Raw genomic sequence first — 27,489 nt, forward strand, 5'->3', positions numbered from 1 at the left:
TGGTCAGACTGGTTCCAGCTAATAGAAAGGCAACAGTAACTCAAATAACCACTCGTTTCAACCGAGGTATGCAGAAGAGCATCTCTGAATGCACAACATTTTCAACCTTGAGGTGGATGGGCTACAGCAGCAGAAGACCACACCGGGTGCCACTCCTGTCAGCTAAGAACAGGAAACTGAGGCTACAATTCGCACAGGCTCACCAAAATTGGACAATAGAAAATTGGAAAAACGTTGCCTGGTCTGATGAGTCTCGATTTCTGCTGCAGCATTCAGATGGTAGGGTCAGAATTTGGCATCAACAACATGAAAGCATGGATCCATCCTGCCTTGTATCAACAGTTCAGGCTGGTGGTGGTGGTGTAATGGTGTGGGGGATATTTTCTTGACACACTTGGGCCCATTAGTACCAATTGAGCATCGGGTCAATGCCACAGCCTACCTGAGTATTGTTGTTGACCATGTCCATCCCTTTATGACCACAGTGTATTCATCTTCTAATGGCTACCTCCAGCAGGATAACACGCCATGTCATAAAGCGCAAATCAGCTCAGACTGAACTCATTTTCATGTTCAAGAAATCAATGTCTTCAAATGGCCTCCACAGTCATCAGAACTCAATCCAATAGAGCACCCTTGGGATGTGCTGGAAAGGGAGATTCGCATCATGAACGTGCAGCCGACAAATCTGCAGCAACTGCGTGATGCCATCATGCCAATATGGACCAAAATCTCTGGGAAATATTTCCAGTACCTTGTTGAATCTATGCCACAAAGGACTAAGGCAGTTCTGAAAACAAAAGTGGGTCCAAGCCGGTACTAGTAAGGTGTACCTAATAAAGTGGCCAGTGAGTGTAGTTTGTCTTGAATGCTTTGTTTAGACTACAATCGTATGGTTTAATATATGCAACCATAAATGGTCCCAAAGGTTGTAGGATGACAGTGAATGTGTTTTAATCTACTATAAAACAAAAAACTGGTAAATATGTAGTAGGTAAAGTGATAGGACTGTGAGAGTCAAGGGGGGTTAAATCTATATTTTGTGGTTACAGTCCTTATTTGCGGGCACATCTATCTTTCAATCGCATACAAAGTCAATTAAAGCTCATTCATTCTATCCTGCTATTTTGTGGTTCTGCAGGAGACGAGGAGGGCTTTCAGGATGTGACAGTGTCTCTGATGAGAGAAGCCTCTGTAAACACCACTGGAGCTCAGGAATGGTGGGACATCAGTATTGCAGACTGCAAAGAATCATGTAACGTCCTGCCGATGATCATCTTTAATGATAAAGTCAGTCCTCCGAGTCTGGGCTTCCTCGCAGGATACGGGTAAAGTCATCATCCCTTTCATGACATTTCAGTCCTCAATCAGCTATTTTCTGAGCTTGAGTGTTTGCATAAAGAGATCTGTTGCGAGCTGACGCTTCTGTTGGCGCTTGAAAAGTTTAGAAATTCCCAACTTCTGCAGCGAGCAACGCCACTGAAGCAGCTCCGACGGAGCCACAATTCAGTTCAGCAATGCTTGACGTCACCCATTCAAAATGAACAGGAAGCGTTGGTGCTGACGCCCCATGTGAATGGAGGGTTAATCATAATCAAATGATTTTGGAATTATTAGGACTTTTTTGCTCAACAAAGCTACATCTATTCCTTCAAAAATACAGTATAACTGTTCCCTACCTATTTTAAAATATAACTTGTTTCTGTGATGGCAGAGCTGAATTTTCCTTAGTCACATAATCATAAACCATTAATATGCTTATTTGGTTCTCTATTATTAATAATTATTCTTATTATCAGCTGTTGCTTTTTATTCTGTGTGGAAATTATACATTCTTTGAGGAGTCTCTGATCCATAGAATGGCAAAAGAAGTGTTTTTAGCTTTAACATTTTTAACTAAATGTCTTTTTTCTAATCAGATTATCACTATTATTATTGTTTGCCACAAATTTCAAATGATATTGCATCACAGTTTTCCAAACTAAATGTAAAAAAAAAATTAAAACCAAACAAACGTAAGATTTGAAAATGCGGTTTCACAATCACAGAAATAAATGGTATTTTAACATGTATTGCAATTAATAAAATAAATACATTTAAAAGAATATTCAATGCATGTTATAATTTTTATTACATACAATGCAGCCATGTTGAGCATAAAAGACTTAAATAATTATATTAATACTGTAAACATTTGACTAGTTCTCACGGGGGTTGCATATTATGAAATTAAACACAGTCTATTCCAGCAATTAAAAGTCAAGGAAAACCTGGGGGTTTTGTTGATCCCTTTAAATGTTTGTCTCTATTTATTAATGTCATTTTTAAATACAGTATTTTTATATTAATCTGTTTTGTGCCCCTTATTGGTTTTTTCTTATTCTGTTCCTATTCATTAACAGGATAATATACCGATATAAATTTGATGAGAAAAATTAGAACTTTGACAAAAAAATGTTACATGGCCCCTGCTTTTTAGCTTTTTTTTATTTATTTGCTTATTATTAATCTGAGCTCTGTTATCCATTGTTGTTCTCAAAGTCATGCAATGATAGTCAAGCTAAAAGCTTTTTAATATCTATTATTTTAATATTATATTAATATAAGCAAGATTCATTAGATGTAAATTCTGATTTTTTTATTAGACAAATCAGGGAATTTGATATTTGGCTTTAAGTGTTCAGAGTACACTTTTATATTCTTTGAATTAAAGGCATAATTCACCCAAAATTAAACTCTCCCTTCACTTCTTTCAAACCTGTTTGAGTTTCTTTCTACTGTTCCAGAGTATATGCATGAATCCTAAAGGTAATTTCAATACCTTTTTAAGACTTTTTAAAGCCCTTCTGAGAATATTTTAAGACCACATCGCCACTTCAAGTTCTAATCAGTATTAAACTTTTATCTTAATAAACAGTTGACAATATACAGTTGTAGTTAAATAAACTATGGTGCACAATCATGCAACAGACCTCAAATAAGCTCGGAAGAAAGAAAGCTTGAAAGAATAAATCACGTGGTTGTTTTCAGCGACAGGCTTCAGCCACTGTTTAAACTAGTCTTTCTCCAACCAGGAGTACGCTAACTTGCATTTTCCCATTTTGCCGTCTGTTTCGCTCTATGGTTTCGCTACATGTGGAGAGCATCACCGTCCCACGTTTGTCGCAAATTACGTAACATCACCCGGATGGAGGAGCTTGGGCGGACATGCCCCAGCCTAAACCTATCACGCCATTGTTAATATCAGGAGGAAAATAAATATATTTATGAGTCAAACACTTTTGACAACGCTTGAACTAAATTTAAGACCCCGTAAAAACAGGGTTACGATTTTTTAGAAATTTTTAAGGACCTTAATTGATTCATCAACTTTTAATACTTTTTAAGACCCCACGGACACCGTGTGTTCTTTCTACCACACAAAAGAAGATATTTGGAATAAATCTGAAAACCAGTAACCACGGTATTACTACAGGTTTATAGATTTCTTCAAAATATCATCTTTTTGTGTTCAACAAATCCATAAAAGTTTATAACCTCTTCAGGGTGAGTAAATGTACATTTTTGGGTGAACTTTAAATCTGTTGGTGTTTACCGTGGTGTTTTCTCCTGTTCCAGGATCATGGGTCTGTACGTGTCTGTGGTTCTGGTGATTGGCAAGTTTGTGCGAGGTTTTTTCAGCGAGATTTCTCACTCCATCATGTTTGAGGAGCTGCCCTGCGCCGACCGAATCCTTAAACTCTGCATGGACATCTTCCTGGTGCGGGAAACCGGAGAACTGGAGCTGGAGGAAGAGCTCTACTCTAAACTCATCTTCCTCTATCGCTCTCCAGAGACCATGATCAAGTGGACAAGAGAGAAGAATCACAACTGAAAGGCTTTAACTGTTGGTGACGTTGTATATTCAGTGTCGTGTGAACAGCCGATCTATAGCCATTTCTCCAGCGCTGTGAAGCTGCATTGATGGACGCTGTTGGCTTCTTTGCACTCAGAGGGTGGATCACGGAGGTCAAGCTTCGCCTCTGTTTTGGTTTCCGATGTGATGGATTCACACACACAAACGCCATCAGGACCTGAAGACTTTAAAGTAACCGCTGGACACACAGAGTGGCAGGACCTTCAAACTCCAAAACACTAGTAGAGCAAGTCGAACAAAACCATTTCTGGGTCAGATTTCATCCATATTCTAGTTATTGATGCTTATTACCAACACACTAAAATGATATGGAAATCTTTAAAACTATAATTGCAACACTGTCTTAAAATTGCAATTAAACCATTGCAATTTATAGAAATTTAAAGTGAAAAATATGGGGGAAGGGGCTATAATACAAACTTTTTTTCAGATTTCACAATTTTGAGAAGGTGCAAGCAAGTCAGAGTTTATCTTGCAGTTCTGAGAAAAAACTAAACAAAACTTAAACTTTAGAATTGCAAGAAACAAAGTCAAAATTGTGAGAAAGCTTAAAGATTTTTTGAAGAATTACAACTTAATTTTTCCCATTTAAAGTTTTCTTTTTCTCTGAAACATAACCCAGAAAATAAAGGCAATAGCAAAATCTTTTAATATTGTGAATTTTTTTGTGATCGTATCTCGCTCTATTTGAAAGTTAAAGGGAAAATATGGTGAGAAAACTATAATACACGCTCAGAAATCTGACTTTTTTCACAGAAATTTACAATTTGGAGAAATTTTTTTTTTGGAAAAGTCAAGAGTATATCTTGCAAAACTAAACAATAAAAACTGGCAAGAAATTGTGAGAAAGCTTATAAACAAAGTTTGTTTTTCTGAGAATTATGACTTATTTTTTTGCATTAAACAGCTTTTCTCAGAAACTTAACCCAGAAATAGTTTACAGTGAGAAAAAAGTCAATATAGCGAACTCAATATTTTGAAATGTTTTGTAAACTTAGCTCTCTCTATTCAAAAATTTCCCCTTTGCATTTATGTTCGTGTTTTTTTCTTCCAATTGAAAAATAAAAATAATTCCCAATTGTAAATAACAAAATTGCAAATGGAAGTTTACATCTCGCGACTGCAATAAAACTATTGCGATTACTCAAAAATTTTAAAAGAAAAATATGAGAAACTCAGAAATCTTATTTTTTCAATAATAGTTTAAAGTGGGGAAAAAGTCAATTGCTATTTTTTTTTTCACAATTAAAACTTCTCACAATTCTGAGGAAAAGAACTGAGAAATCAGTAACTCAAAATTGAGAAAAAATTAAAATAATCACAATTTCAGTCAAATTAAATTAGCAAAAATTGACAACATTGCAAAAAAAACTTTATTTTTGCATTCTTGAGTTTGTTTCGTAGTTTTCCTGGAATTACGACTTTGTAACTTCATTTAAATTACACTTTTTTAAAGTCAGAATTTGAGAAAGCTTATAAAGTGCAAATGTGAAAAACTAAGTTGTAATTGTGAAATTTAAACTAGGGTTATTTTTCTAAGAAACTTAACCCAGAAATAGTTTAAAGTGAGGGAAAAAGAAGTCAATTGTGCAATCTTTTAATATTAATATTCAATTCTAAATTTTTCCCCTCACATTTAATTTTCTTATAATTGGGAATTTGTTTTTTGCAATTGGAACTAACAAAATTGGATATGGAAGTTTACATCTGTTACATCCGCCTGAACTACAAAGTTAGAATTGGAAAATATGATATTGGGAAAGCCTATAATCTTGCAACAAAGTCTCAAACTCAATTTTTTTTTTTTAGTTTGTTTTATATTATGACTTTGTAACTTAAGAAACTAAATTAAAATGACGTCAGACTTGTGTAAGCTTGTAAACCTGCGATTTATGAGAATGTTAAAAGTCTGAGGAAAAAAAAAAGGAACTGCATGACCAAACAGAAAAAAAGATAATTATTTATATTTTAAAGAATCAAACCTTAAATTAAAAAAAAAAAAAAATCTTAATACTTTTAAAAACAGACCTCTTTTTCTTTGTGCTAAGTTTAAAATGAATACTAAATCCTTATTACCTTTGATATTTGGGGGGTGAAATATGACCCAGACAAGCTTTATGACTGGTTTTGATTTTTTTAATATATATATATAAATAATTTAACCTTTTTATTCTGTTACTACAGCAGTGTTTACAAGCCAAAGTATCTTCGGATGAGAGCCATTTAGTATTTTGTTCCTGGTTTTACAGTCTCTGATCAAACACTTGAAATCATTTCTCCTCATTAAAAAGTCTGTCGAATCCTTGGACATCTGACAGCTGTATTGTTTGCTTCCATTGGCTAAGCGCTGGAATGCTGTGCTTGGCGATTTAAGGTTGTGAGGATGTTTTAATCGTATATGTGCGCACGATGTGTAATGAGTGTGCCAAATTTCAACCGTCGTGGCTGGAAAAATCGTTTCCACTGTATGTATGGTTATGCAAATGTGAGCCTGTAAAAAATTCCTTGCTGAGTAAGCAGTTTGCTAAATTAAGAAATTCAAGAATGTTGCCTGTCTGCACAAATAAATTACTGTAATATTGACTGCGTTCATAAACTTTGAAAAATGTTTCAATTTGACTTTTTTATTATTATTATTATTCATTTACAAAGATGACAAATAGTGAAATGTTTACAATGGAATATTGTTATGTTTTGGGCTTTAAATTATTTCCTGCTACCACAGACTGCGGTTATCAAAAAAAGAGTGATCAGTCCTACAAACATCTGCTAGTCCTGGTCCTCCTCCAGAAGATACTCGCTGATCTCCACCTTCATCTGAGATCTGTGGAAGGAAAACAGTGAGTTCTAAATCTGTTAAGTGTGATGGAAAAAGATTGCTGTGGTTTTTTTTCCAGTGCAATTTGTTATGCCCTTCACTTGCTAACTTCCCTCTATCTCGTTCCCTTAGATATACGTCATTAATTACATTACACAACTGGCGGAACACTGAATGTGCTTAAATGGAATAATCTAAACCAGGGCTGTCCAATCTCGGTCCTGGAGGGCCGGTGTCCTGCATATTTTAATTCCAACCACAATTAAACTCACCTAAACTAGCTAATCAAGCTCTTTCTAGGTATTGACCTTATTCTCCATGTACGAGCAGGCATAGCCATTGGAATCTTCTTGGCTGCAGACGTCCAGTCTCATTCACTTCCATTTATTTGTATGCTGCGTTTACACCAGATGCGGAAGAAGCATCAAGTACAAGTGATTTACATATAAAGTCAATGCAAAGACACGAATAGACATCCTGCAGCGCGATTTGCACATATCGCACGAATCATTCGAGTTGGATAATCTGAACTTTAGCGGACATTCATACTGCATTAACCAATGAGGAGCTTTCTCTTGTAGGGGCGTGCTTATGACATGGCACCTGTTGCTGGAGTCCCGGGGGAAAATCCTCCTGCCGACACCCGACAATAGTTGATTAAACTGGGGACGGCTCGGTTCAGTCTGAAGCAGCGCTGAAAGACTCCATCACCGAGGTATAGTTTCTGAAGGAGTTGATGAACTGGTTGCACCTTAGCATGGATGTAGTGCACTCAAACACGGCTCCAAACAAATCTCCGCTGTTTTTCAGAATTCCTAAAGCACATAAACACAGCTATTCTCTCAATAAAATCCATGTCAGCCATTTAGCAACAAAGCTAAAGTCACCAGGCAAACAGAAGCCCTGCTGATGACGCGAATCCGTGTCTATTGTGAAGTGAATTTGATGCGCGAATGAAGCGGATTTGACGCACGAGTAAACTCAAAATGTTCACGTGTCTATTTACACGCGAATAGCTCAATTTATCTACGTGTGCCGCATCTGGGGCCTGTTTTTAGAAAGGAGATTAAGTGAAAACTCAGAATATTTGGACCCTGAAATGAGAGAAACTCTGGGTTTTCCGTTTCAAAATGGCAGGTTTGTCAAACTGGAGAAAGCAGGGTAAGTCAAGCCTGTTTCTGAAAGAGAGGTAACTTTAACACAGAGTCAGTTACTGTGGTAACATACTCTGTGAACCTAACCTGGTCAGAAGCAGGTTTTATTCTCTAAAGTTTCTGTCGGTCTCCTCCCCTTTTTAAGATGAAGCGGTATTTCTCGCCTTAGCCTTACCTTTCCACCCACCTATTTTAATGCTCATTTTGGAGATGCGCATAAAAAACGATTGATGGAAACGTCATGATGCCCATAACTTTTGAAAATATGCATAAAAAACATATGCGCATAACTGAGTAAGATACACTTTTACACTTCCTAAATGTTGTTTTGGTCATTCATTCTAAAACGCCTTAACCGTTTAGTAATAGTGTTATTATATTATTAAGAGCGTCTGTTCTCCGCGTTTCATGGCTTCAAACGCCACCATGCGTTCAGTGTCAGCAGGCGCAATTACATTTATTAAACAAAGAAAAGATTGACGCAGCTTCTCCTACTGCAGTAAATTCATTTTTTACTGTTGATATTTGGCGCCCGTTTAATCGGGAAGTGACAATTTTGACAATTTTTGGATGGAAACGCTGCTTTATCTTTTATGCGTTATTCCAGTTTTGCACATAAATTTAATTAATATTTTTAGATGGAAACATAGCTATTGCCTACATTTCAGTCACACAAAGAACAAAGTCACGTACAAGAATGGCTTGTCCTTTAATGAATAATTAGCTTAAATTCACCGACCTTCGACATGTACTGTAACTATTAATGGGATTATTATTATTCGTTCTAAAAACTATTGTTTAGTTCTGCTTACATTCTAAATGTCATATCAACCTCTATCACTTGATCGATAAAAAAGGCAGACACACAAGTGCACTTTTAAATCTATTAAAACTGATCAACGTGTATAAAAGTGGGAACGTGTGCAAAAATTTTAGAAACATCAAACATAACATTACTTATTTTATTATACTTAAATATTTAAATACTTTAAATGTAAAATTAGGCATTAACTTGAGCAGCTGTTTTCCCACGACAGCTGTCAAACAACTGTCTCTGTTTCACTGCTGCAGTGGTGTTGCTTTTTAAAATATATGGTCATATTTGCTATAACTTAGCATGAGCACATCAAGTTCAGCTGGAGAAAGAAATGCTGATCTCTTTTTTTAAGATGTTGCCATAGTCACTCGTAATATCTGCGCTCCATTGATAATGCCTTTTAATAGTTGCAGTGTGCGTGCTTAACTCGGAGTTGCTCTACTCAGAGTTGATTGACCTAACTCCGATCTGCTATTCTGAAACGGAAAACTCAGAGTTTTTAATCTCTCGGTAAATAAACTCAGAGTTCAAGTTTAAACTCCGAGTTGCTTGAACCTCCTTACTGAAACAGGCCCCTGGTGTGAAGAGCATTAGACATTAAAAACAGCTCGTTCTGCTGCTTGATGTTGCAAACTGATATTTTCCTATTCTGCTTTGTCTGTATAGTCATGAACAAACCTGTCTGTAGAGCAAGTATTTTGACTGTTTTCTGACGTTTGTTATTCCTAGTCATTTCTCCCATAGGCAGGTGAATCGGAAGTTCTAAAACAATCACAAAAACAAGCGCACTTTTGCATCGCAGAATGAGGTCAATGCTAGAGACTTCCAGGGAGGTGTGTTAAAGGAAGCTAAACTATGCAGGACACTGGCCCTCCAGGACCGAGTTTGGACACCCCTGCTAAAGCGGTGTTTCTCAACCACATTCTTGAAGGACCACCAACTCTGCACATTTTCCATGTCTTCTCAACCAAACACACCTGATTCAGATCATCAGCTCATTAACAGAGATTTAAAGACCTGTAATGGGTGTGACAGAGCAAGGAGACATCCAAAACATGCAGTGTTGGTGGTCCTCCAGGAACGTGGTTGAAAAACACTGCTCTAAAGTATAGGTCTCAACTTTCCTGGAGAGCTGCAGCGCTGCACAGTTTTGCTCCAACCCTAATCAAACACAGCAGATTCAACTGAGCAAGGTGTTCAAGACTACTAGATCAGCTGTGTTTGATTACGGTTGGAGCAAATCTGTGCAGAGCTGTGGCTCTCCAGGAAAGTTGAGACCTATGCTCACGTCCAACTTTGAGGACGTGGGAACTACACTTTTGTGATGTCACGATCACATTGCATTCTGGGACATATAGGTGCTGGAGTAGACATACAAAGCAGACTTGCTCCCTCTGTCAAAATCAAGGGTATGTCCATGTAAACGTCCCTCAAACACTTGACTTTCACATGAAATCAAATCTAACTTATTTTGTTTGCTCACATTGCTAGTTTTGTGGTGAACAATTCATCTACCGAAACCTTTTTCCCGATCTTTCTAATTGAAATGCCTACTTTACTACATCCAATCAGCTTGCAGTACAAAAAAAACAAGCCACGCCTACTGTTCACTCATTTAATATTTCATTTCTCTAGGAACTGCGTCACAATATAAAAAATAAAAAATAAAAAGGTTGAAGCTTTCAGTTCATGCAGTCTTTTAAATGGCAAGAATGGATTTCTCTAAGGGAACAAGTGATGGAAAGTTCACAAGTGCCTTTCTAAAAGTGGAGTGGAACACACCCAACAAATCACATTTACTATTAGAGCCATTTAATAGTCGTCAAATCACATTTATTTTACTCATAAATTGAAAATATTGCAAAGCAACCTCACAGTAATAGAACTGTCTAGGGTTTCCATCACCCGGTGTAAAGGAACAGCTCAAAACTGAAAAATGTTATAAGCTGTGACTTCCATAGTAGGAAAAACAAAAACTCCAGAACATTTTTCTTAAAAAACTTTAACCTCTTAATGCATTTTTAGTAATCGTTGCCATTTAGGCTTATTGGAACCTAATTCGAATAAAAATCTAAGTATCATCTTTTGATATGATGTACTTTTAGAGAAAATGTCCATATATGTGGACTTGTGGTCCGAATTTACATAAAACACTTTCCTGATTTTTTTTATGCATATTTAACATAGAAATGTTTTTTTTTTTACTTGCTTTGACAATCAGAGAGTAAAAACATTTTTTCCCATTTTGGACAGTTAAAAATAGTGTTTGGGACATTTCATATGCTGCAAAACAGTTGCAGGATGACACTGTATGCCTGTAACAAGATATAAAACATTCAAAGTATTTTAGACAGCCACTTAACTGCTAAAATATGCTGTCCACGTATGGAGACACTCAAGCCATAGGTGGTTATTAAGCCCTAATCGGATAAGACTAACTTTTCCGTGTTTATTACAGAGGTAGGTCTGTACAGAGGTAGATCTTTTGTAAAAAGTTATAAAAAATTTAAAATATACATTTAACAATTGTAACATAATGGTTTTATAGAAGTCTCATAATAAACCAACTGGAATAAATACATTTGAACTTTTTATTAACTAAAATGTTGACTATGTAATTGACTGCAGAAATTAGAGTACCTGAAACTGATATTACAGTAGCCAGTATTGATAATTTACATGATTTGGCTCTTGATGATGCTTTAACACTTGCTTGAGGTGGTCAATAATGAGAGATAATAATGGAGATTACATTGGTCGAATAAACTCTGACAAAGCAAACATTACACTCAATTTGACCAACAAGCCATCTCCATTATGCTTGCCTTGTTTAGTGTTAGTAACCAATACTACACACCTAATTCACATTAGGGATTTTTCTTTTTTCTGAATTTTGTGGGTTTCCATACTAACATGAAGCAAATAATTTCCAAAGTTACATGAAAAATCTTCTGTGGAGATGCTTTATAACTGAAAACGGTGTTATTATTCAGCTAACTTTAGTTTAAGTTTTAGTGTCAGTACAGTTTGATACTTTAATATCAGAGATGAGATAGTAGTTTGATTTTCAATGCCTTTCTGGGTTACATTTTATTTTATGGCACCCTTATTACAATAGAAGTACAAAGTTATACTAATTACTACATGGTTATGATCAGGGTTCTTTATGTCTAACAATGACACCGAAAGACAGTCCAAACTCCAAAGACATGTGGGATAGGTGAACTAAATCATCTAAATTGGTTGTAGCATGTGTGTAAAAGCGTGCGTATGAGTGTTTCCTAGTGATGGGTAGCAGCTAGAAGGGCATCCGCTGCGTAAAACATATGCTGGATAAGTTGGCGGTTCATTCCGCTGTGGCGACCCCTGATTAATAAAGGGACTAAGTCGAAAAGAAAATGAATAAATGAACAGACCTGCAATAGTTTCTGTATATACATGATAATTGCAGTTTTGTGTGTGTGTGTGTGTGTGTGTGTGTGAAAACAGGCTAAAGAAGTTTAATCAAAGATTGTGTCTTTACAGAGGCCATAGTGGAAGATTTGAACACAAGAAACTGGAAATTAGATCTGAGAAGCTGTGGGGGAAATCTATGACTTTACTATGGCTAATTCTCACACAATGCTACTGTATGGCTTCCAAAAAAACATGATTAGTGCCTGAGACATCTGTAGCACGTTTTAAGGGGCTGTATTGCTTATTTTGGACACTTGACAGTCCCAAATGCTCTGCATTGTTCCTCATAGCATAAGAATAATGGTTTGGAAAGGTTAAGCAAATGACAATTCTGAATGAAGTACCTTCTTTGTCGTTTCTCTGCTTCTGTTAAGATGTATGGCGGAAGAGTGCTTACTGCTGCCTGTAGGAGAGAAGAAGCTCATTTGTGACTGATATACATTTCTTTATAATTATTTTTTTAGGGGATTTTCACCTTTAATTGAGATAGGACAGTTGAGGTTACAGACAGGAAAGCGTTGGGAGCTGAGGGAGGGGTAGGGTCGGCAAAGGACCTCGAGCCATGTAATTGAACTCGGGTTGCCGTGAGCACCATGGTGCTATATGTCGATGCACTTAACCACTAGGTTATTGGCGCCAACATCACTGTAGATTATTTTTTTCTACCTTAATGCAATCTGTAATACCATTATTTACTTAAATGGCAAGCTGGAAGTATAAAAAATCCAAAAACAAGTATTTCACAGTCTGCAAGTTAATCAAAACCGCAGGTCCATGAATCAATGAAAACTAATTCAAATATGAATATTACAGTAATTTCATGTATATTACAAAATGGAAATAGAGTATAAATAATAGATCTGTTCCATATGACAGTACATTAAACAGCCTGACACTGCTGGGATGCCAGATCATGTCATTTAAATCAGTAGTCAGAGAAAGACCCTTTTCACATTTCCTGGTTTCTCAGTAGGAGAAGTCATCATAGTTGGGTAAACTTAGAGCTCAGTGAATGAGAGAGAACAACAAATATTTTTTACAATCCTATTTGCTGAAATAATAAAAGAAAAACTCCACGATGGTGTTATTAAGAGTTTCAGAAAAAGGAAAAAAAAAATTATGTGAGACTGATGATGGCAGCCAGAGGAGAGAATAATGTCAAATTTCATTGTCAAAATTTATTTTTTGTAAACACAAAGATGATATAATACATTTATAAATGCATATAAATCTTCATATATTCATGTAAAAAAAAAAAACAAGATATTAAAAAATTTCAAAGATTTAACATTATGATGACCGCTAAACATGTCATAATGGTCTTGTGAAAAGGGTCCATTAGACTGCTTGAATGGGCTATGAGCGCTGAGCTTAATCACACTCACCATGTCTTTAATAGTGAGTCTGCAGCTGTAACACAGGAGAGCCTTTGGGTCCTGCTGCACAGGCGTCCTGAAACGTAGTCAGAAAAGTATAAAAAGAGGCAAATTAACAACTTAAACAATTCAGATGGCATTCTTATAATACTCCAAATGGAATAGTGTCCCAAATCATAATATGTTGAAACAAAGACTTGAATGGGGAATAGTGTAGGTGAATAAATACTAGTACAGGAGCAATCATTGATTGATATAGACTGACGATTTTCCAGGGCAGAAGCTCGGACCAGATGTGTGTTATTTTGACAGTTTTTTGTGGTCAACAAACACGCTGGAATCTCAGCAAAACCTTGCTTCACTGACATAAAAATATATTCACAGAAATCTTGAAATCTGTGCTTTTAAATGAACCAAGTTTTCTGGTTTTGTAATCTGTATGAAATGAACACAAGATACAGTCCGTCCTGTCAAACGCACCTCAAATGACAACAGCAACAACTCAAACATCCACAAACTTGTGAACAAAGAGTTGCTGTCATTTCTGGAGGACATTCACCATCAAGACCAAGTTGTGAATTACTTCAGAAGAGCAGCGCGATCAGGCGAAGCATTAACCAGAGGATGAGAATATGTAGTATGGCTATAAATGAGGTTGGCGTCGTGATCTCGTTCCTTTTGAGTGCGCATGCACATTAGCTCAGGCAACCTGAAAATATGCAGATTTTGTTTGATTAAACTTGAGAAACAGTTTTGGAGAATTTATTGTTTCCCCTATTCAGACAGAATGCCTGAGCATACGGTCCAAGAGGCGTTTTTACAGAAGGCCGCTGAGGGAAATGACTTGCATTAAAAGGACTTTGGTTGAAATCAGTATTCCTATATTATATGTTGATAGAAAAAAATCATACATATTGCGCCTTTAACTTCTGAAGGCATCATTAAGCAAAGACGAGCAGATTTCTCTGCATGAAAGACCTGCGAATGACAGATTAATGTGCTACTTCATCTCTGGGGAGTAACATAAAAACAAATGTGGAGGATGTTAACTGTGAAATAATAGCGGTGTCGTTTGAAGGCCATTTGTGTGATTGCAGCATGACGAAGGCCGTCTCAGTTCAAAGCCTTCTTTAAATGAGGCTCCAAAAGCATCCTTCATTTCTCGAATAATGAAGAGCACGACTGACGGACCCTTCCCGTCCCTGAATATCTCAAGATTCCTTGTGCACTGATGAAGGCAGGATGTTTTTGCAGACAATTTTGGATTACGCTACAAACTGCATTTAAGCTTACTCTGATATCTAATGAGAAAGATGTTAAAATACAAATACTTCAAAAATCTTACATTTTTTGTGTTCATGACTCAAAGGGAACATATTTTGGTGAATCAGGATGCAGCTGACGGTGATAAAATGAATGAAAAAGTAACAGAATGGCACGTTAAAGGGATAGTTCGTCCAAAAACGAAGATTTACACACTATTTACTCTCCCCCGAGTGGTTCCAAACCTCTACAAATCTCTTTTTAGACTACTAATGCTATGTTCACACCAGAAACGGCACGCATGAATAGCACGATTTATAGACGCGTGAACATTTTGAGTTTCCTTTCTTCATTTGCGTGTCAAATTCGCTCCTCAATAGCATTTGCCTGCCCGGTGATTCTAATTTCTTTGCTAAATGGCTAACATGTTTTTTATTGAGAGAATAGCTGTATTTATGTGCTTTACACCCCATTCACCTGGGGCATCAGCGTCAACGCTTTCCGTTCACTTTGAATTGGTGATGTCAGGTGTTGCTGAACTGCATCTGGATCTATCAGGATCGCTTCAGTGGCGTTGCTCACTGCAGAAGTTGGGAATTGCTCAACTTTTCAAGCATGTCAGCCAATCAAATCGTTTTCTGCAAATACCCCAGCTCAGACAGTAGCTGATTGCGGACTAATTTCCATTGGCTGACACTGATGTGACGATCGCGTCATCCCCAACTTCAGACACACCCTCGGTCAGGCGTTGATGCTACATCATAATCACGCCCCCTACAAGAGCAAGTTCCTGATTGGTTAACACGGCGCGAATGTCCACTGAAGTTCAGATTTTGCAACTCGAGCCATTGCAAAACGCTCAATTCACACCTCTTCTTTCGTGCCGCCTCATTTGCAGGATGTCTATTCACCTGTATCGACTTAACATGTAAATCATTTGTGCTTGACGCTTCATCCGCATTTTGTGTCAATGTGAGAAGATATTTTGAAGAAAGCTGAAAACCTCTGACTATTGACTTCCATAATCAGAAAATAAACAATACCATGAAAGTTGTGTTTACAGGCTTTCAACTTTCTTCAAAATATCATCTTTTGTGTTTAACAGAAAAAAGAAACGTCTAAAAATTTGAGTTAAAGGATGAGTATGGATGCTTTACACTAGCACTATTGGTCTGCAACCGGGTTCGTTTGATGTCAAAGTACGGTATGTTTAGCTAGTGTGAATGTGTCTTCTGAACTCGGGTGCGAACCCGTGAACCGTACCCGAGTCCGCCTGAAAAAGGTAGTCTGGAGTACGGTTTGTGCGAACTCTGGTACGGTTCACTTCTGATAAGAATGCAATCATACCAAATAACAGAAGTGAACTGCAAACTGTACAACAACCTTTAGTTTTCATAACGATTATTTGTGTGTGTGTGTGTGTGTGTGTGTGTGTGTGTGTGTGTGTGTGTGTGTGTGTGTGTGTGTGTGTGTGTGTGTGTGTGTGTATAAATCACCTAAATTGGCGACAAGCGGGACTGACCCAGTGCAAATAGTGATAATGTTGGCTAGTCTCCACCAAAAATGATTTCTGCAGACATGGCGTGATGTTCTGAAGGTTTATAATGTTTTTTTTTGCGGCAGATAGACACAAGTGTCTCTCTGTATTTTGGTTTTGGTAATAAAAAACAAAAGATTCAGTAAAAGCAGAATGGCCGTGATATGCAGACAACTTCATTTTAGCGCTTTGCTGTCATGGCCGTCACCTAGCAACATCTGTACACAAAACAGCAGCTTGATGATGCAAGCGTACCGGGGCTCAGAAGGAAAAATACGGGTGTGAACACTAACCAGCTGAGGTGGGACAATCGAACTTGGGGTTCAGACCAGGCATTCGGACAAAGTGTGAAAGCACCCTAAATGATACATTAAAGCCTGATCTCAGGAGGAAACTGAAGTTTTTAACGTTTTGTCAGTTTAGTGGCTAATACGTCATACAAAAATGTACAATTATTAAAAGGAGGCGTAGCACCAAACCGCGCCACTCACCCCTATACCCAACTGTTATTGGGGAATGAGCAAATTGTACTAAATTCTATGAATGAGATCATATGAATTCATACAAATTAGCCACTAAATCAAAAAGTTGAGAACTGCCATGAGATATCGTTGCAGAATTTTTCTTTTTGGGTGAATTATCTCTTTAGAGAAACAATTATAATGAAGTAGTATGTCCCAAAACACTCAAAAGTATGTACTTTTGTCCCTTAGAAAACCATGCATACTTTTAGGGTATTGCACAAGTATGCGAATTAGGATGCAGCAGAAAACGTAGAAGAAGAAAGGTTCAGCCATAACACACCTGTTTGAGGAGCAGCAGCCTGAGGTCCCGCAGGTCTGATCCTCCACACAACACTGATTTGAAGACTCCACCGTTGGATCCACAGACCCTTTCTGAAGTCTGAGCTGGGAAAGCTGCTCTGAGATCAACGTAGCATGAAAAGCAGAAGCTTTATCTGCAGAAAAAAAGCTAGTTTATTAATGAACATTAGCAAAAAAAAGACACCCTCCAGTGGTCAAACTGGCTTTTGGAACGTGATATATATTTTTTAAATGATTAAAGGAGATTTTCTAGCATACAAACTTTGCCATATGAATATAGATGTAAACTGTAAGATATTTAAAAGGACCTTTTACACAAAATGTAAGTCATCTCATCATTTAATCATCCTCTGGTTTGAGTTTCTTTCTTCTGTTGAAAACAAAAGATATACTGAACAATTAAGAGAAAATGTTTTGAAAAGTATCTCTGTTCCTAATATGGATGTCAAAGGTTGCTGGTTTCCTACATTCCTCAGAATATCTTGTTTTATGTTCAACAGAAGAAAGAAATCCAAAAGCATTTAGAACCATAATGAGCAAGTTTTCATTTTTGGGTGAACTACCTCTTTAACGATGCTGCTCCAGTTAATTCCCTACTCAACCCTTTATTGTTTATCAGGAAGTACCAATTGATACTACATGATACTACAGAAATAATTACTATATAATGCCACATATATTTTGTGAATTGACCTTATTCTTTGAGTATGAGTGGGCAAATCCATTTGAATCTTTTTGGCTCAAGACTTCTGGTCTCATTCACTTTAATTCATTTTTAGACGTCAAAAACAACTCGTTCTGCTGCTTGATGTTGCAAACTGATATTTTCTTATTATATTATTCTGCTTTGTCTGTATAGTCATGAACACACTTGTTTGTAGAGCAAGCAGTTTGACCATTTTCTTCTGTTTATTATTCCTAGTCATTTCTCCCATAGGCAATGGAATCAGAAGTTCTAAAACAATCAGAAAAAGAAGCGCACTTCTGCATTGAAGAATAAGGTCAATAAAGCTGCTTATTAGCAATTTTAAGTATCATTCCATCTGAAAGTACCCAGGTCTCACTAACCATCAGAATAATAACAGATTAGTTTATATAACCATAATATACTATATATTTGGTAACCAAACAGACATTTAATATTATCCTTTGATTTTTGTTAAAGGTTTTCTTTGATATCTTTAGCATCAACAAAAAACTTTTAGAACACATAAGGTATATCAATTTTGCAGGCAAGTATTAATGTGCTTTAAACTAAAGTTTAAAAATGAAATGTATGTATTGTTTATTACTTTGAGTAAAGACAAACGGTTCAAATAAATAATTACGCATGGTCAGGAGTGTAACAATCCATTTTGTATCGCATGTTATCAGAATTACATCTTTTTGTTGGTTTAGATTACGAGTAACAGCTGACAGCACTATTTTTGCTCTTTTATACTTTGTAGCAGCCTGACAGAAAATAACACCCACATCATATTGATATCATTCTTCGCCACAATTAAGCATAAGCAAAATCCATCGTTGGTTAGTGCAATCCTTTATGGAGATACTACATTTATTGTTTGTATTTCCTATTGTCAAGCTTAAGCTATGTAATCAAAGGATTGAATGTGTAATAAAATAAAAAATATATAATTAAAATAATTAATTTATTAATTAATAGATTTAATTTAAGCTATACATTTATTAAGTAAAATTATTCGAGCATGAAAAAAAGCTTTAATATGAGGAAAAAATTAAAGTTTCATGAAAAGATCAAACAATAAAAGTGGAACATATCTGACAACGTTTAAGATAAATCAAACATAAAAAACAGTTCTTGATTCCCAACTCCCATTTTCAAACATACGTGTCCATTGTTGGATTGATAACTAACCTGCTGTAGTGTCAAGGGCACAGAGACACAGTAGGCATTTGGAGGCAGGTTCTGCTTCAGTGCTTTGACTTTGAGGAGGCCTGACTGTATGAAGCTTCTCACTAGTTCTGCAGAGAAACCATTAAGAAAGGCGTCAGTTTAAATGCTCAGCGGAAAACAACAGAGTTTTCAGATCAGGTCTGTTACCTGTAGATGGTGCTAACAGTGGAAGGGAAATCAGCCTGCAGGTTGGTGACGAAACTCTCCGTCAGTCTCTGGATGCTGGCTTTATCATAGCTCTGAAATACAAAAAACAGCTTTTTCAATACTGCCAATATTGAAGTAAAGTCTTAAGAAATATAATCGAAAATAAATCAATGTAATGTCAATGTAATCCATATTGAAGTCGTCCATATTTTGAGGCCATCTATTTTACTAAATAATTGTAGAGTTTCCTTTAATAAAACAAAACCAAACCTGACGAGTGTGAACCAACCATTTAATGGTAAAATGGAGATGTGCTCTTTTGGAGCATTATTTTAGTAAACTTTACTAAAGGTTTTTGGCAAAATATTTTGCCATATTGGAAATATAAAAACGCTGGAGAAAAAAACAACAAGAAGAAATTAAGTTAACTTATTAGTTTTTATGTTAAAAGGACCAAACAAGATAACAAAAAATAATAATAAAATAAAATATATACTGCCTTTTCGTAGATTATAAATTGATACTAAATTGAAAGTTGTTTAGTAAAGTCTTCCATAATAAAAACAGGTACCAAAATTAATACAAGAACACACACTTCATGTATAATAGTTAAATAGTTTACACTTTCAATAAGATATTCACAATTGAATAAAAACACACTCTTTACTCTCCATATGCACCAGACAATAAGATAACAAAGAATAAGCAAAATTTTAAAAATAAAATAGATATTTTGAAAAAGTACATTACAGTATATTAATACTAAAAGTTGTTGTTTAGTAAAGCCTGTCCTACACACACACACACAAAAAAAAACAAGCACTGGAAAAGAATCAAAGAGCACATTATACGAACATGCCATGTTTAATAATTGCTTAATGAGTTAAATATAATAGTTTACTCTTTCAATTAAATATTCACAATTGAATAAAAACACACTCTTTGCTCTCTATACACAGGCAGTTTCTTATAAACACAACATGTTACAGACTCAATGAGATAAAAAAAAGAACAAAAATTAAAACCAAATAAATATCACCTTTTTGAAAAAGATATTAATGCTAAAATAAAAGTTTAGTAAACCTTTCTGTTAAAAACAAGCGCAAAAAAAGAATAAAACACATTACACAAACATGTCATGTTTAATGGTACTTGGAGTTAAATAATAAGACATTTGCAATTGAATAGAAATGCATTCATTACTCTCCATATGTACCAGACACGTTCTTATAAACACCCCATGTCATGTTACAAGGACTCAATTAGATAATAAAAATAAAAAAAGAAAATAGAATATATATCAGCCTTTTGTAAAAATACATTATACAGTGCTCAGCATATATGAGTAAACCACCCACAGATCTCTCATTTTAACAATTTTTTTCTTAAGGAAGATTTACAATATTATATTTCTGCATCTACATTAGAATAGTCAGTACTGAAGCCAAATCTGGAGCTAATCTAACAAAATAACTTACAATAATGGTTTGAAAATGAGTAGGCCAAATTTATATGTTATGGAAAAATATTAATAGCAAAAATAAGCAAAAAAATAGCAAAAATCAAAAGAAACAAAAAATATATACAATTTTGTTGAAATGTTGTAGTCTGTAATTGTTTTGCAATATTTTGCATTAATTTAAAAGCATTATCTTTCCATTTCTAAAATATGTTCTGTGACTAACATATTATTAATAAATATATCTGTTTAATAAATTCAAATGCCCCAATATATATTACCCATATTCACTGAGAAATTGATAAAAAAAAAAAAGATTCATTTTTAAAATGAGGTGTACTCAAATATGCTGAGCACTGAATAATATAACTTCAGATTAACTATGTATATGCTTGATAACTATACTGTCCTCCCAACTGAAATGTAATAATGTGCACCTTTTGTACGGCTGCTTTAGGACCATATTTATTGTGAAAAGTGCTATACAAATAACTCAAATTGAATAGAACTGAATTATGAAAGATGATTTTATGCTTCTAATGCATGTTTTTGTTATTAGTTTTGCTGCTTGTACAATGCTTTGACGAGTAGAAATCACCCGATTGCAGTGTTTTCAAAGAGTAAAATCATTTTGAAAAGTAATTGACTGAGCAAACTCATACTTTAAACTAGTTTTGATTAGTTATCATGACAAACCATCTGAAATGTGAAAATGTAAAATGTGAAAATCAGAGTTGTGTGAACAAACATAAACATGTTTTAAACACATAAACATACATATACTTCTGAAAACCTGCTTCAGTTTTCTAATTCACTATTTTGTCAGCGCATTCAGTGCTTTTTACTTTTGAACTGATGGAAATTATATTTACAAAGTCTGCACACATTCCCAGACTTTTCTGCACAAAGAAACCCTGGTGCGCAATTATTTGAAGAACATTTTATTTCTAAATAACTGCACCAGTGACTCAGATTTGACTTTAGTGTGTGTCAGTACAGGATACAAAGTCTTAAAAGACACTTAAAGCCTAATGAGGGAATCATCTAAAGCTCTCCTGCACACTTGAACATTAAGTAGGACGAGCCACATGGGGAGCCAGGAGGAATCTGAGGTATCACAGGCTTAAAAACATAAAAAAAAGAAAACGCATACATAATATAAAATGTATGTACTCAAATTGAGTAGTGGCCAAAAGGATGTCCAGAGGGGAGTATGCACAACATTTGCTTTTAATGAGTTTATATGTTTAATTAAGCCATCAAAATATGCAAACTATTCTCACAGGAAATAAAGTACACTTGGACTATGAGATAACTAATTTTATTCTTACTCCTTTGTATTTGATTAGCAGTCATATTCCTGTGCAGTCTTCAATAAGCATTCAAATTACAGGAAAATCTACAGAGGAAAATGTATAGAGGTGTGTTTGTATTGTTTTGTAAACTACTTTAAACTACTTTCTTCCCAATTAAAAATAAAAAGAACGCCATTTATAGCATTTCTGATAAATGGTCAGCACTTGAGAAAATAACCCTGATTTTCAATAACAAAAATTATTCTGATCAAATGTAATTTTCTGCAAAGTAAAAACAAATGAATGACAGTATTTTATCTTGGAAGAAAGGTTATCAGACTTTTATATATTTATAATAATCTCTGTTTACAAACTTAAGTAATATGTATATACATCTCTAATGTCTGTTTTTTCTGCATTGTGACTTATGCATAACCCCCCCCCCATAAATAAGATTAAACTACACATTCAATCTTATTACAGCATTACTATTTATTCACTTCTCAGTAATCTAATCGTTTATCAGTATTTCTCATAATAATATCTCTTTAGGCTGCGCGTCCACTGAAGCGTTTTTGCAGCATTTTTTTCAGTCAGTCGCTATGATACAGAGCAGAAGTGTCCCTTTGTGATGAGACAAGCTGTCTTAAACCTGAGGTTCCAGTCTTTTAAAGCTGGTCACACACTGGATGCGCCACAGATATAACAGTTGGAAGTAACATTCGCAAGACGTGCACATTCGCATGTTATTTAAAATTAAACTATTCAGATGGCGCTCTGTGGCATGGCACAAATATGAACAGTGATATAGATAGGCACCACAGACAGCTTTTGATTTGCAGCGCCGGTGTGCGAACCCTGATAGAAATCTATGCTTAGAGTTTTATAATGCATAGTGCTGCATGGTGTGGCGCATCTGGTGTACATCCCCCTTGACCAAGATGTCCTCGCTGGAGCCCGCAGCTTGATGACGTAGGCGATCGTCAACTACGTAGCGGACCTTGTACCGCACACTAAAGTAATGCCCATGCTACTGTGACGGTTAGGTTTAGGGTAGAGGGAGGTGTAGGCGATTATCAACTACGTAGTGGACCCTGTACTGCCCACTAAGGTAGTGCCTATGCTTTTGTGACTGTTGGGTTTAGGGTAGCGGGAGGTGTAAGTGATCGTCAACTACGTAGTGGACCTTGTACCGCCCACTAAGGTAGTGCCCATGCTACTGTGACAGTTAGGTTTAGGGTAGAGGGAGGTGTAAGCGATTGTCAACTACGTAATGGACCTTGTACCGCCTACTAAGGTAGTGCCCATGCTACAGTGACAGTTGGGTTTAGGGTAGGGGGAGGTGTAGGCGATTGTCAACTACGTAGTGGACCTTGTACCGCCCACTAAGGTAGCGCCCATGCTACTGTGACAGTTGGATTTAGGGTAGAGGGAGGTGTGGGCAATTGTCACTTACGTAGTGGACCTTTTACCGCCCACTAAGGTAGTGCCCATGCTACAGTGACAGTTGGGTTTAGGGTAGGGGGAGGTGTAGGCGACCATCAACTACGTAGCGGACTTGGTCAACTATGTCATAAAGCTACGGCAGTGGTCTCAAACTCAATTCCTGGAGGGCCACAGCTCAGCAGATTTTAGCTTCAACCACCTCCAAATCACACCTGCCTAATAGCCTCAAGTAGTCTTAAACACAGCTGATCCAACAAATCAAGGTGTTCAATTAGGGTTGGAGCAAAACTGTGCAGAGCTGTGGCCCTCCGGGAATAGAGTTTGAGACTCATGAGCTTATGACTGCTAAGGGGTAAAACTAATGGGTATTATCACATCACGCAAAGGGTAATTTTTTTTCCATTTGCATCTATGACTCATGAAAAAGACTCCCATACATCAGACTTGCCTGAGGGTTTCCTAACAGTTAACTGACCTTTTTCTAATGCAAGCTGAACATCTCTCAAGGACAGTGCATCTTCACTTTGCTCTGCCATGTAAAGCTCACTCTGAGGACCGTTGTGCATATGATGCATGAACATACTGTGCAAATAAAATGCATGTGTAGAAAGCACTCATCTTGCGTTCATCATGTGTAACAGTTGTGAGCATTGGCTGTACCGGTGCTCAATAAGAATGAGGAAATCACAGATATGCTGTTCCGAAATAACGTGGGGACTCCAGTGCCATTAAGCAAACTCACAAACAGCAATTTTGGAGAATTTGATGTTCCCCATTCAAACATAATTCCAGAGATGCGTTTCAAGTGGAGACGCAGTCTTAATATTAAACATTTATTTTTTTATTTTTGCTTTGCTATATTTGCAACTGATTTTGGCTATAAGGACTAAGCTAAAGGAAAATGAGTAAGTGATTGATTTTTGGTTAAATGTGCATCTAAATCAAGGGTCTTAAACTGCCGGCCCACCATCCTCCTCCCGCCGGCCTGCAACAGATGTAAAAAATATAACGAGATTCGGCCCGCCAAACCATATATTTTTTAACCACTATAATTGTTGTGCCAATTGCATCTAGCCACTTGTGGTTTTGACCCGCCACCTGGTTGACATATATATAGTACTGCATTCAAATTAGTTTTACCTTCATTTTCTCCCAGTCTACAGTCGAGAGTAAAACACATGCGAGAGTACAGTCGAGAGTAAAACACATTTTGTCCGTAAGTGCTCTATTTTTACTAAAGCTCTATTTTTGTAAATATTTAAGGGTCATTTGATCATTATCAGTTGTATACCACTTGTATTTAGTTGTACAAACAATTCTTAATGGCTTACATGTTGGTGGTGTAACAAATATGATCATTTAGCTAATATTCATTTCAAATGGTCTCATTTAATAGATTTTCCTCATATACTTATTAAGATTTGCTAAAAACTATGTACATTAGGAAACTGTACTGCTAGTTGAATTGAACAAGAAAGTAAATGTGAATATGTACATACTTTTCTCCTCTTTGTTGTACTTTTACAAATAAGAAAGATATTGAGAAGAACAATTGCCAGTAAAGTCACTTAAGTTACCCAAACTGTTTTTTCCTGTTCTTATGCTACTGGGGAAATAAAATTGGTTAGGACAGAATAATAGTTATTATGCTTATTATTTGTACTATTTTCATTTTTGTAGTATTTGCAATTTAAATGACCTCTTCAATATGTACAACAAGAAATATAAAGCTAGAGTTGATTTAATATACTCTGTGAAAAAATGACTAACGCTCAGCCATACACATAACAACCACAGATAGATTTTAGCAGCTGATGTGTGACACGATAAACTTGCTGATTTGCATTATCACTGGTGACAGGTAATGCTTGAAATATAAACATCATGTCTGTTGTCCTAAGATGCATCAATTACATCATAAAATGGCTCTCCTATAAATTGTCAGTCACTGAAAAGACACCCCCGAGTTAGAGACCCCAGATCTAAATAAAAATGACAAAAACAAGAATCGAAACAATTTAGTCATTAGCTCAATTCGACATGGAAAAGTCTGTAATGGCTGTAATGTAACGTATTAAGATCTCCAACTAAGCTTTGACATAATAACATTTGAAAGACACACATGACTGAAGGCATAATAATGTGAGCAGCAGATGACACAGAGTGACATCACTTTCAGCCTGACCACAGACTCTCACCTTGGTATCCAGTCCTGGGATAAACACAGAGGGCACATGAAACATCCGGCTGTAGAAGGTGATCTCTTTTGAGGAGTAGTCCCTCATGGGCCGCACAATCACCACATCCCCAAAGCGAGGATCAGAGAAACCCTACAAAAACCGATTCAGTCTTCATGCTCATATAAGAAATGGAAGTTTGACAGTTCAGGACACACTTTTCTCACCGTGTCTGAAGCCAGCGCTGCTCCGCGGCCCAGAGCAATGTTACTGAGCAGCTTGACAGCCAGTCGTGAGCAGCTGTCTCCCATCATCACCTTTGAGTAGTTGTTCTCACGGGCAACATGCAGAATCAGGTGCTGCCTGTACCAATAAACATGGCATGGTATAGAGACATTATACTGTAGTTTAATAATGGAATTTCAATGGTGATATTTATTAATATTGCTTCCTAAATCTAAGTGTTTGAGGTGCCATAGAATGAAAATCTGTGAGCCTCAATCACCGTTGTTTCCTTGCTCTAATGTAAATCCCGGTGAAAAACAGGCCAATCTAAACAAAACACAGACTGTTATGATGAATACAGCAGCCATTAATATGCATGCCCCAGGCTGCATTTGATTGGCCATGTTCCCTAGTGAAATTGCAAAAATGGTAATGTTTTAAAACCTATTTTTAAATTTATTTAAGCATATATTAGATTTAATATCTATGTGAAACTCTATTTCAACTCTATGAATTTATATTATAAAATGAGACCGGCATTATAGAGCTAATAGCCAACGCAACTAGGCATGGAGCTTCTCATATCAGCAAAATTCAGAAGAGATTATACATTTTTTCAGCTTAGAAGTCTCTTAAGTTCTGTTTAATTTGTTTATTTTGTTAGTTTAACATGTATAGTGATATTAAGCCAAAAAACGCATGTAGTATACTGTTGAACATAAATGTTTAATGCAGGTTTACGCATCGTGTCATAACACTCAGCTCATCAGAGGTAGATAAATACATTAAACATAAATATAAATATAAATTCCATTATAAATACATAAATTAAAACCACAAAATAAATCTCTGTTAGCCCCTGTTGGCAACTACTGTATAATTATAATTTGCACTATATTTTATTCACAAAACAAAGCTGGTGTAAACTACACTGAAAAAAGTGTTGCATGCAAAACTGTTGCAAACAATTTATTTGTGTTGAATTTAAACAAACAAATTAAATTGAGCAATGTTCAACTTAATTTGTTTGTTTAAATTCAACACAAATAAATTGTTTACAACCACTTGACGTAAAAAAAATTGAGTAAATCCAAGGAATCATCTTTGAATAATTTTTTTCAGTGTAGGTTACTACGGTGTCATAAAAACCGCTCACGTATGATTATCTTGATTGTGTGTACTTCAGATTACATCATGCCGTATGTGTGTGTGTCAGGGAGCTGCTGGAATGTCAGAGCACGGATCTTTATTACTCATGAGCGCAGAATTGTGTTTTAAAAAATCTGCGGATTTATGCGGAATTATTATGCGGAATTAATTTGGGAGTAACATAACTAAAATTAATATATGAATTAAAAAGTAATACCTTTTAAACTTTTAATGTTTACAATGGAAATCCAATTAGATCCACTTTATTTGGTAAACAAAGCAAGTCTCTCATATAATTTATCTACTAAAAGACAGAAAATATTACTTTACAAACTGTATTGTAAATAAATCATATGAATATTTTTATATCAGTCAATAATATTACTGTAATTAATAAAAAAACTGAATAAATATAAATTTACACACATTTACACAAGTAAATAAACAGAATCAATGATGGGCTAAAAATCTGTGGAATTCTGTCGGTCTACTCATGACCCTTCAAAATTTAG

At 35.9% G+C, this 27,489-nt stretch overlaps 2 protein-coding genes across 2 annotated transcripts in view; one reads left to right on the plus strand and one right to left on the minus strand.

Annotated features, from left to right (window-relative positions):
* The window catches only part of piezo1 (piezo-type mechanosensitive ion channel component 1), a 242,731-nt gene extending 237,982 nt beyond the window's left edge, over window positions 1–4,749 (plus strand). The window contains exons 50-51 of the mRNA XM_056462167.1: window positions 1,142–1,328; window positions 3,619–4,749. Coding sequence (XP_056318142.1) covers window positions 1,142–1,328; window positions 3,619–3,874 — 443 coding nt within the window. The 3' untranslated portion in view covers window positions 3,875–4,749. The remainder of the gene's footprint in view (window positions 1–1,141; window positions 1,329–3,618) is intronic.
* Window positions 4,750–6,084: 1,335 nt separating this feature from the next.
* The window catches only part of ctu2 (cytosolic thiouridylase subunit 2 homolog (S. pombe)), a 37,364-nt gene continuing 15,959 nt past the window's right edge, over window positions 6,085–27,489 (minus strand). The window contains exons 9-16 of the mRNA XM_056462168.1: window positions 25,831–25,966; window positions 25,625–25,756; window positions 19,227–19,318; window positions 19,041–19,147; window positions 17,142–17,295; window positions 13,547–13,613; window positions 12,506–12,564; window positions 6,085–6,740 (exon numbers count right to left, since the gene is read on the minus strand). Coding sequence (XP_056318143.1) covers window positions 6,686–6,740; window positions 12,506–12,564; window positions 13,547–13,613; window positions 17,142–17,295; window positions 19,041–19,147; window positions 19,227–19,318; window positions 25,625–25,756; window positions 25,831–25,966 — 802 coding nt within the window. The 3' untranslated portion in view covers window positions 6,085–6,685. The remainder of the gene's footprint in view (window positions 6,741–12,505; window positions 12,565–13,546; window positions 13,614–17,141; window positions 17,296–19,040; window positions 19,148–19,226; window positions 19,319–25,624; window positions 25,757–25,830; window positions 25,967–27,489) is intronic.

Source organism: Danio aesculapii, chromosome 7 (genome assembly GCF_903798145.1).
Source record: "Danio aesculapii chromosome 7, fDanAes4.1, whole genome shotgun sequence".
Classification (NCBI taxonomy): domain Eukaryota; kingdom Metazoa; phylum Chordata; class Actinopteri; order Cypriniformes; family Danionidae; genus Danio; species Danio aesculapii.